The sequence below is a fragment of the Denticeps clupeoides genome, chromosome 15 (assembly GCF_900700375.1).
Source record: "Denticeps clupeoides chromosome 15, fDenClu1.1, whole genome shotgun sequence".
Classification (NCBI taxonomy): domain Eukaryota; kingdom Metazoa; phylum Chordata; class Actinopteri; order Clupeiformes; family Denticipitidae; genus Denticeps; species Denticeps clupeoides.
In genome coordinates, this window is record NC_041721.1 from 11,872,983 (window position 1) to 11,885,030 (window position 12,048).

At 43.5% G+C, this 12,048-nt stretch overlaps 1 protein-coding gene across 1 annotated transcript in view; it reads left to right on the forward strand.

The window, feature by feature from the left end:
- Positions 1–1,188: 1,188 nt before the first annotated feature.
- The window catches only part of syn3 (synapsin III), a 57,879-nt gene continuing 47,019 nt past the window's right edge, over positions 1,189–12,048 (forward strand). Inside the window, exons 1-2 of the mRNA XM_028954132.1 lie at positions 1,189–1,313; positions 10,954–11,373. Coding sequence (XP_028809965.1) covers positions 11,003–11,373 — 371 coding nt within the window. The 5' untranslated portion in view covers positions 1,189–1,313; positions 10,954–11,002. The remainder of the gene's footprint in view (positions 1,314–10,953; positions 11,374–12,048) is intronic.

The window sequence follows — 12,048 nt, forward strand, 5'->3', positions numbered from 1 at the left end:
AGTTTCACTGAAAAAAGATTTATCATTTAATCAAGACAGAAAGGTCTATTTTTGGCAAGACAAATACAGAAATTGAACAAATTTACTGCAAATACAAAACTATGTCAGCAAATTAAGTAGTGGTGCTGTGAGATCCAAATGTAATATCTTGCATGACTTCCATGAGCTTGAAGGACTGCAACCATCCGATTTGCTGCAGAATTTGGCCTCTTTTATGGTTGGGAATATAAAAGGTAGCTAGGATTTCTTGGTATTTCAGACTATTGATGTTGCCCTCCACCCTCTCGCACACCCCCATACTGGATGTAACCCCAGACCACGACTGTTCCACCACCAAACTTCACTATTTTCTGGGTGAATCTCGGATCCATGAGTGCTCCAGTAGGTCTGACTGTGGTGTAATTCAACAGAAGATTCATTTGAAAAATCCACCTTCTGCAACTTTTCCAGCATCCATCCTTTTAGCAGGCTGTGGGCCTTGGCAAATGCCACACGTTTTTCAATTGTCTTTTGTTTAGTGCTGGTTTCTGGGCACTGATTTCAACCATGGAGGCCGTTTCGAGACAGAATCTGATTAAGTGATCTGGTTGACACAGGGACTTCAGGTGACCAGGTCTCATGGAGCTCTGCTGCAGTGGAAATGGGCTGGCCTTGGAATTTTTGAGCCTATTGCGGGGTCCTTAACTCTGGTATCAGATTGTTGTAAATGACAACCAATATGAGTAATATTTACATAGATTATCTCTCTTTTATTACCCACATGGAGGGTGGTGAAAATGCAAGGTACAAGAATCTTCATTTGTTATAAGAATACAGAAATGAGAATTTTGTCTAATGAAATAATGTAATCATGTCTGAGCACGACACTTCAAATATTACTTTCGCCTCTTGCACCAGTACAGAAAGTAGAGCAATTCTCTTACCATGAACCTTGGCTTAATTCTATTCTTTGATTTCTATTGCTAACAATTGTATAATTTATGCTATTTATTATACCACACAGCAGCACTGTTTGTTAATAAGCATATACCTGTCGATTCGCTCCGTTTATTCCCATATTTGAAAAAAACGACACTCTCTGGCGGTGGATAATGTAAAATGAACACTATTCCTAATAATAAAAGAGTGGGTGGCGCTTTTAAAAGGAAGGAAAAAAATCGATACGCGTTTTCGCCCAATGAGGCTCGCGTTCCCGGCATGCACTGAGCGACGCGGCGTCGGACCGAGGGGCTTTGTGGCAGGAGCGCCGGGCTTCCCCCCTACTGCTGCGTGCTTCTGTAGAAAATAAAAGCGGACCTTGTCACCGAGCCGAGGTAAAGGAAAAAGAAAACCATTTTCACCACCCGTCGTGGGGGGCGGCGGTCCGGGGGAGAGGCTTTATTCCGGAGAGCCGTCCCGCGACGCGCCATTTGCGCCATTCCGGTGGCTTCTCGCCGCATCCTATTGATGTGTCAGGCTGCTGTCGCCGCAACCGGAGCCGCTCCCTCCGCGCCGCGACGCGCACATGTCCGCGTAGGCTTCTGCGCGACTCGGCGGCGGCGTGGGGGACCCCCTCAGCATCGCCCCGAGTGTCGGTGCGCTGGATGCTGGCTTAGGGTACCAGTCGGTCCTGAGCGGCTGAGGTCGGAATCGCCGGTGCCGTCGGGGTCGCAATTGGGACGGTGCACTTGTTGACGTGCCCCCTCCACAAAGACGGGGGGTCGCGTTCATTTTTAATCGTCGCACAAACGTTGGCACCGAGTGACGATGCCGATTTCGCTTCGCATTCGAGGAAATGTTGTGCCCTTCGCTTTCCAACAGAAACTAGGAAGTACAACGCCTGGCTTTGGGCTGAAGGACACCGTGGCGTCGCAGTGTCACCAGATAAGTGGGGAAAAGAAAAGCCCTGAGTCACGTACTCCGCAGGCCTTTAAAGGATCTGACCCACCTGACCAGGCGCCTCTTGCACCTGCGAAGAGTTTCACTGCTGTTCAAGTGCGAAGGCCTTTGCATGATTATGGCTGATTATGATTAACAATAAATAATTTATTAGCATGCACACATTGGCGTAATGCATTCCTGCGGAAGCCGTACCGATGCTCATTAAACCAGGAAGGGTGCAGGGTGTCGGCTCGGGGCCGCCCGCCGTGGAACGTTTAGTGAAATTTGTCAACCAGTTATTTTCAGTATGCCGTGTTAAATGTGCAAAGAAACCCCTCACTGTGTACCGGGCCTCAGCCGTTCCCGCGCCTGAGAGTGGATGTTAAAGAGTTTCACGGCACCACGACAGCACTGACGCCTCCAGTATTCCCTTCGGTTCCCTTTAATGCGACCTAACAGAGATCTAGATTCGGCGTTTAAGTGACTTAATGCTTCAAGAATTTTCCGGCAGGGGGTTTGGATTTAATTACAGTCACTTTGCTATTTAGAGACTTTAAATAGGGACTCTTTCGACGAATGAAGCGAGTACAGTGGATACTGTTTGTGCCGTATGTCAGTGATGTATGTGCAGGTCATCACAGATAAATGGTGAAAAATGTGGATAATTTTTAGTCCAAATGGACTGTTAATAATCCTTCTGTGTGCTCAAGATCTACAAATGAGAGTTTTTATGACCGCTATAAGCACAGGGAACTTTTCATCACATCAGTATCCCCTCACATACAGAGACATCTGTTCATTCTGTTTATTACAGTTCTTATGACAACATCTTTACACATTTATTTCATTTATTACTTTCAGCTTTGCTTCCTGAGCAGCTGTCTAAGGTTCTGAGTTTGGTCCTTCAAGGTTACAATCAATAGCAAGTGACAGGGTTTGTGATTCACTGTTTCCTGTTGTCAGATAATGGACCTGGGATACAAATATAAAGTAATAAAAAAAGGTTATTCATATTTATGATATATTAAAAAGAGCTCTACATACATCCTTGCTGAAGGGATCATTCACGGCATTTTCTAGTATCATTCGAGCTGATATTTTCGGCCATATTTCACATTTGTTACTGTAGTTATAAAGGATGGATGGCGAGTCCATGGTGTCCTTAAGTCCATGGTGAGACAGTGTGGAGGATAAAGTTTGCGATGTGGTGTCATGGGAAGTTGCTGTGATGTTTTTGTAAAAAACATTCTATAATGTATGGCTGCAAATGCACTTACAGATGATTTAACATTAATACACTGTTACCCTATGGTCCTGTGGTCCTGCAGTGGCCAGAAACAGCGATATGTTTAAAGAATGCTTTGGCCATTCTGCTTCACCGTTCAGAGAGCAGCAGCTCAGATGGTCGGAACTGGAATTTGTCCCAGAAGTAAAAAGCTGCCCTGTTCATTTCTGTTTGCTGTTGGGTCGTTGTTTGGTCTACAGAGATGCAGGTCTACAGAGATCATAATTACTAAAGAGGTACTTTTCCACTCAAAGGCCTGTAGAAATGACACAAATTTACACATCAACAGAGGACATTGCATTATGCACTATGCAAGTGAGCAGTAGTGGAGCAAAGTGGAGCAGATCGGACGTTACTATAAGGGTTGTTGTAGCCTAGTGGGTAACACACTCGCCTATGAACCAGAAGACCCAGGTTCAAATCCCGCTTACTGCCATTGTGTCCCTGAGCAAGACACTTGTCCCCTGTAACTACTGATTGTAAGTCGCTCTGGATAAGGGTGTCTGAAAAATGCCGTAAATGTAAATACTGAGTACCTGTTGTCATAATGAACCCACACGAATGCACGTTTTTATGTCTACATGACTTGTTGATTATCAGCGAAAAAGGAAACCAGATGATTATTTAAGATATACACAGATGGAAAAGGAGTTAGCTGGTGGTGGGGCATTGATAATAAAATAAGTAATAGAATTATTGCAATACAGTGACTGTGGCAGAACTGATATATTTCCTGCCAGACCAAACCAGGCAATGCCATAAATACCATTTTACTGTTTGGAAACAGCACTCCATGGCAGCCTTCAAATCCTCTATAGCAGAAGATTTCATAGTGTCACCTCTGAAAATATTCAAGTCTCCGTGCACAAGCCATTATGACTGCGTAGTTCTGCTTTACACAGGAGAGACAATTTATTCCTAAATTGAGTAGTATTTATTATTGCCTGTCATCCACCGTCAGTACTGTCGTCAAACCCTCAGCACGTGAGGATGTTAAAGAGCTACACTGCATTTAAACACAGCTGAAGTGAACAGCAATAACCAGCTGTTACAGACATTCATTTAACCCATCGACAGGTTTTTATCCCATCTAGTGGTCTAGCAGTAACGAATTTTAATTAATAGATTATTAAGAGATGTATATGATACTGACATGGACAAATGTCTGTCGCCAAGATAAACGAAAAATATCTTCTGTTTCGACAAATGTTTGTAGAATCCAAAAAAAAATGCATGAGCAAGGTGGATCTTGGCTTTGGGGGACAATTCTGGCCTTGATTTATATGATGACCAGTCATTTCATCTGAGGTTCCCTCTTCGATAAAGAAGCCCGGATCATGCAGTGTGGTGAGAGCATTTTCCCCGTGGGCGGGAGTTTAAGCACTTCAGGGGGACGGGGACGCTGATATTGACTGGTAAAGCAGTCAGCCGCAGTGATGCAGTCATTGTATTGAACAGTCATGGTTCAATACAAGGAAGCTGATCCATGAGGGAAATGTGGATTCCCCAGTTTCTACCCACGCTCTTCCTGTTACATGGTCACCGCCATTAGGAAGTGATTGTAAGGGGTTGAAATCAGGTCAGGAGCAATCCAGGAGAACGTTAGAGGAGCCCTACCAGGACCAGCTCCCACAGGAGGTCCTAGAGAAATCTCCTGATCAAATCTTCATTCTTAGGGGAAACAGAGCTCTCCACAAAAACGTCTTCCTAACCTGTCATTACCTTTAGACTTGAGGCTGCTTCATAACACCGTTCTCATTATCACATCAGGACCAGCATGTGGGAGGTGAAGATTATCTGCTGTTCTGAGTGTGAAGGTTATTTTTAATGTTGGTGACTAGAACTTGGCTGTGAGCATATTTCCATTTTAAATGGATTAGTGCTTCCTCATTGCATCTCTGCAAGTCTCAGGATTATGTAGCAAGTACCATTGTTGTGGCAGTCTGAGACCCAACAGGGAACAGGGATCAGAATGAGGGTGTGAAAAAATTGGTTTTGTTTAAGGGTTGATGGCTTCAAACATCTCCATACAACAAGAGTGTAAAAAAAAATATTAACAAAGTCCTGCAAGCCTTTGTTTTCAGGTTCAGGACAGCACATACACAGCACCAGACCACACAAAAAAACAGGCATAACAAACAAATATGAACACACCTTCTCATAACTCCACATGTGTTCATTCATAGTTTTGATGCCTTCAGTGATAATCGACCCATGTAAATGGTCATGAAAATAAAGAAAACACATTGAATGAGAAGGTGTGTCCAAACTTTTGGCCTGTGCTGTATATGGAGATACAATGACCACTCTTGGACTAGATACAGTAGGACTGCTTTATGCACGTAATGTCAGATGAAAACGATCAGGAATTAGGAAGACAACAAACACCATGAAACTCCGGACCTGCACACTGAGCTGGCGTATCCCCCATAATGAAATCAGAATCATGACAATGATCAATCAAAATGCATTCTGATTATATAAACAGAACTTTCAATCAAGAATCGATTATTGTTCAGTGCAAAAAGGATCAGCAAATATTGATGTGAGACTCCAGAGAGAGCTGTTGCTCTGACTGCTCACCTAGAAGTAGGCATGGGTAAAGCATCACATTTACATTGACATTTAAAGCATTTATCAGACACCCTTATCCACTTACAACCAGTACTTACAGGGACAGTCCCCCCCTGGAGCAATTTAGGGTTAAGTGTCTTGCTCAGGGACACAATGGTAGTAAGTGGGATTTGAACCTGGGCCTTCTGGTTCATAGGCGAGTGTGTTACCCACTAGGCTACTATCACCCCCTACCATCACAATCTTACCTCATAATAATTATACCTCATTATTTCAGTCGAATAGTAGGTCTACAGGTATCCCATGCGGTTTTGGTTTGAGAGGCCGATTTGATGCTCTGTTGGTTGCGTGTCACAGTGTGCAGAGTTAAAAATGTCATTTTGTCGGTCACAGCGCAACATTGCACTTCAGGTGTGCAAAAATAGTTTCAGAGCGCAGGGCCATGCTGAGAGCATGTGTGCGGGATCAAGTGCACACGTGCATATAAAATGCTTAATAAACTGCAATTTAACTCAATAGATTGGTTTCATAGATCAACGCACTGTTACGGATATCCCATCTCATCTTTTTAGTCATTATTGGATCGATATCCAATACAGGTATCGAATCAGTGCTTCCCTAATGCCAACCTCACCTCACTTCAGCCAGTGAAGCACATTTTCATGCTTGGAGAATGTGTGGAATGTAACGTTGAGCCCATTATAACACGTCACTGGATGTAGATGATATTTGTCAGGGTGACATAACACCCGGGAACAAGTTGGTCCCTTGCCTCCCCATTCTGCAGGAATGTTTCTATTTCAAGGTATGAAGGCGGTTTTTATTACTTCAACCATAAATAGTTAGTTTCCAAGTCCAGCATACTTGACTTCAATCTTTCTCAGGACAAGGGTCAGTTAGGTCAGGGGGTCCATACAAGAATTTCACGTCTTCACTGTTGAAAGTGAATTATTAAAACATAGCCATATGTTTAGAGCACTTTTTATCCTGTACATGATGCATGCTGAGGTAAACTTTATCCTTAAATAACCACACTTTGTGGATTGGAAATGTGTGTAAAAGGCGTGATGTATAAGCCCGGCGAAACGTGTGAGGAGTGGGAGGTTTGGGAACTGCCAATGGGATTAATTATAGCCTGTCCGCGAGATTAATTACATGGTAACAGTGGAGAAAGTGAAGTATTTGGTATCAGTGCCAAATGTCCCGTCGGCCCGTTGTTCAGTATCCTTCAGCGCTTTAAATATATCCTGTTGTCCGATACCTGTAGCCCCGGGGTTCAGCAGGATGCTCGGCTGTTTGGGTTCCTGCTGTGCCATATGGGCTTTTGCCATCTGTATGCCTGGGGATCCTGCTGTGGGAAATCCGGAATGAGGGAATGATCCGATGCCTTGTGAACTGTCTCGGTGATGGGAGAAATTCTAAATGCAAGCTGTGTGACAGCAACAGTGATGCTATCAACGTGTGAGGGCTTCCTGCTGGCAATTCATTTACTTTCCTGTCTGTATGGCTTTTACCCAGAGCGTTCTGCAGGTATGGAGATAGATTTGCATGCTCGGACCGTGATTAAATGCCCCACAACTCGTATTACACACATCCTCCGTTGGTCTCTTGGACTCTCTTCACCACAGTACCTTGCTCTCTCCCAATATTCAATACTGAGTCAATTAGGCTAGCATTTGATCTCTTGCCACCACCCTGTCTTCCCCTCACAGCCCTCTGCAGCATTTCATTCATTTATTCATGAGGCTTATTTAAAGTGTCATAACCCAAAGCTTTCTTTACTGAGACTCGCTCTGCTTTATCCATCAAAGGGTATCCGGTGCCTTTTTTCCTTGAGTGCTTATGCAAATCTTTCATATTAGCTGGAGTCGAACATACATTGCACACAGTCTGCCCCTCTTTTTTTATGTAACCACCTACCAGTCCCAAGAGAATACATTAGCATTTTTGTTGCCAGTCTAAATTCAGTCAGATTTTTTTTTTCATACTTTATTCTTGGCAAGGATAAACTGCATGTTATATCTCTACACCTTGTTAAATCCATCTGTGTTGAATATTTCATGTGCCTAGAGATATATCTGGACATGGCACAGATATTGCAGAACAGCCTAGGAAACAATATCTTTATCAATTGATATTTCAGCCACCATTGTCAAGATTCTGTGTCGTATAAGTAAATTGAATTGCCTAATACATGCAAATGCATTGTCGGTTAAACAAGGTGATATTGCAAAATTCCTCCTGACTTTAAATTTCCCCTGATGATCTTCAAAAGCCATTATTCTAGACGATATCAAATTGAGTTGGAGAATGTTCTTAGTGTGGATCAGCTTTAAATGCCAGGTAATCTAAGTACGATTATGCTTCAAGAAAATATTGACATTGCTTATGAATAATCTACATATTATCATTAATAACATCCATGTTTATCGCCTGTTAAGAGTTTCTCGAGATGGGCTCTTCACCCCACAACCCAGATCTGGAATAAGCTGTAATGTATAGAGATTGAGTAAGTGAACGGTGTAGGATCAACAGTAATCTCAATATTTTTTATTACTTGTGTTGCTGCATTACTAACATGTAGTAACCAAGTTGTTATTACAAACTTCGTTTGCTGTTGGATAGGAGAGTGCAGACACAAATGCTGGAAAACATGATATTAAAAAGCACAAATTGGATGTTTAATAAGTTGTTAGGGCATTCTTGGGAAAATGGTACATTTTCTAATAGGAAACTTGCCAACATAAAAAAAAACTCTTCTGTTCAATTAAAGACCCATTAAAATGAGTAGCTGCTGGAAAGAGAAGCAGTAAGTGTTGACACTAAATGAGATTTGTCTGGTAGAAATGCCAAAGGGCCCACATTCGATGATTAACGGTTTGAAAAAGATGCAGAATGGTACATTTAGCACATATTTGTTATTATGAAATACATTTAACATCATACAGATATTAGTTATAATGATGAACATCCAATCCCGTGTAGAGAATTTGTGCAGAACTGAACAAATGTAGAGTCTTTTTTTAAATAGAAGAAACATTATTAACTTGCTGGAGGTGGATTAGTCCCCACAAAGGCCTACATTTCCCACCGTGGCTTAGTTCCATCCCCTGTTCCTTTGTAGCGTCATATTTCACAGCATTTCACTGACACTACAAAAGAACACAGGAAGCCTTCGGTTGATGCCTAATGCTCACGCTCCACAGCTCAGCACAGCGCTCAGTGGTGTGTCGTGCTGAGGGGGCTGAAATGTGGTTATGCAGCATGTATCGCCAGCCCTTCTGCCTCAGCGCAGTTCAATCCTGCATCCTCCAATATTGACACTAGTGTGCCAACTCTGTGACCACTACTGACCAACTGTATGGTGTATGGCGTATGTATGGCGATCAGAATTAAAACTGTTTTAAAGCAAATGCTAAATATATATAAAAATACTGCTGTAGGCACTTTGGATTTTACTTTGTAAAAAGAGATATAACAACTCTCTACACATACAGCCAGTATTAAAACCACTCCAATCTGATGTTACCTGGCAGAAAGAGGCATGGCACAATAAAGGTTAAAATGATGAACAGTTTCTAACTTATTAACATCAGTAGATTACTATTGCAGTTACATGTAAATATTGTTTGTAAAAAAATTACCCATGTTACAGAAAACCCCAAAATAAAACAAGGGAGAAAAGATAGAGAAAGAAAGAGAAAAAGCCTTGAACCAAGCTACAGAGAGATCACCTGATCCAGGAGAAAATGAGAAACTGGTGGGGAAATCCCTCAGTTCCCGATGGAAAGGAAAATGGAGGTGCCCAGAGACCAATCAGAATTTGTTGTTTCTGTCCTATCATGCCCTTGCCACCTCCTGTTTGGGATGTGTCGCAGTCTGACAAAGACAAAGCGGGGATCCCAAAACAAATGGCTGGCCTTCCACACCTCTTGCTCGGGGGAAGGTCAGTTGACAAATATGGAGAACGGAGGTGATGAACCTCTACGCAAGACAAAACTGCAGAATGTGGACCTGCGACTTCCCATTTTACAACTTTAAGGATTTTTTTTACTTTTACATTTATGCCCTTATTTAGAGTGACTTGCAATCAGTAGTTACACGGACAGGCAGTGGTTAGTGGATAAGGAAGCAGATTCATAATCGAAGGGTTGCTGGTTGAAATGCCACTGAGCAAGGTACCGTCCCCACACACTGCTTCATGAGTGTCATGGCTGCCCACTGCTCACCAAGGGTCATGGGTTTAATGCAGAGGATACATGCTGTGCTGCAGTGCTGTGTTGCACTGCAGTGTTTAACAATGACAATCACTTCACTTTCAACTCAGGTTTCAGTGTCTTGCTCAGGGACACAATGGTAGTAGGTGGGATTTGAATTTGTGACTTTTGTTGCCTTCTGTAAAGTGAAGTGATTGTCACATGTGATACACAGCAGCACAGCACACGGTGCACACAGTGAAATTTGTCCTCTGCATTTATCCCATCACCCTGAGTGAGCAGTGGGCAGCCATGACAGGCGCCCGGGGAGCAGTGTGTGGGGGCGGTGCTTTGCTCAGTGGCACCTCAGTGGTACCTTGGCGGATCGGGATTCGAACCAGCAACCTTCTGTTTATGGGGCCGCTTCCTTAACCGCTAGGCCACCACTGCCCCACTAGGCCACCACTGCTAGTGTGTTCACAGGCCAGTGTGTTACACGCTAGGCTTCTTCCAGCCTTTTTTATATTCATGATTTCAGTAATGTGCATAGTATAATAATACTTTTTAATGTGAGAATTATATTGGAAGCTTATCATAATGGATCAAAGTGTGAAACATAACTTGAAAAAACATTGGTTAGCTTAAAGCAGTACTATGCATGTAATATAAGACATTATCAGGATCTACAGAAACAGACTAAACAAGAAAGGTCACACAGAATAGGATCTTAATTGTACATTTACATTTTACATTTACAGCATTTATTAGACGCCCTTATCTAGAGCGACTGACAATCAGTAGTTAGAGGGACAGTCCCCCCTTGGAGCAACTTAGGGTTAAGTGTCTTGCTCAGGGACACAATGGTAGTAAGTGGGATTTGAACCCGGGTCTTCTGGTTCATAGGCGAGTGTGTTACCCACTAGGCTACCACCACCCTAATTGTGATTTTTATAAAACTATTGACCGTTTTCACACACACAGTTTTTCCCCAAATGCTTCTCTAATTTTCATCATCTCCGTCTGTTTTTTATTCTCCAGGACTGTACTTTTCTACCCTTAACCCCTCCCCAAGAACCCACTAGCCGCCATGAACTACCTGCGCAGACGTCTTTCCGACAGCAGTTTTGTGGCCAACCTCCCCAATGGCTACATGATGGACCTCCAGCGCCCCTCCCCGCCCAGCTCCACCAGCTCTCCAGCGTCCCCGGCCACAGAGAGACGGCAGCAGCCTGGTGCGCCCCCACCAGCCCAGGCTTCAGCCCCGGGCCAAGGCCAAGGCTCCGGCAGCTTATTCAGTTCCTTCTCCAGCGTGGTCAAGACAGCGCAGCTGGCTAGCGCCGTGCAAGCCAAAGCAGCGGCCCACGCCGAATCTGCTGCAGCCGCGTCTGCCCCGCCCCCCAAGCCAGCTATACGCAAACCCAGAATACTTCTGGTCATTGACGACCCCCACACAGACTGGTAAGCATCCGTGTTGCTAGAACAAACTTTGCTGGTGAAGTTCGTAAGTTGTAAGGATGTTTTGACTTGGAGCTATATGGTAATTAGCTCAGTCTTGGGGGAGAAGAACCCATAAGGTGAAGCACCGGCTAATTATCAGTCTCCAAACAGCACTGTAGGCACCAACGCCTTGATGTGGGAGTGCGCAGTCACAGTTGCATTCCTCTTTATTGATCTTTAATTTCAGTGGATATTTAAAGAGTTTTTACGTGCATTCCTTTGCATTCTAATATGATTTTCAGATTTTAGCTCTTAACAGTGGTGGCCTAGCGGTTAAGGAAGCGGCCGTGTAATCGGAAGGTTGCTGGTTCGAATCCCAATTCACCCTGGTGCCACTGAGTTGCCACTGAGCAAAAGGACCGTCCCCACACACTGCTCCACGGGCTCCTGTCATGGCTGCAGAGGACACATCTCACCGTGTCACCGTGTGCTGTGCTGCAGTGTATCACAATGACAATCACTTCACTTTCACTTTTCACTTCAACAGTAATTTATGCATTTTTATGTATGCATTCATGTATTCATGCATTAAAATATTTAATACATATTTTCCAGTACATTTCCACATCTTGTGGAAGTAGTTATGCATCTATTAAATGGCAAAATGATATTATAAAAAGCATTATTGCTGCTCCA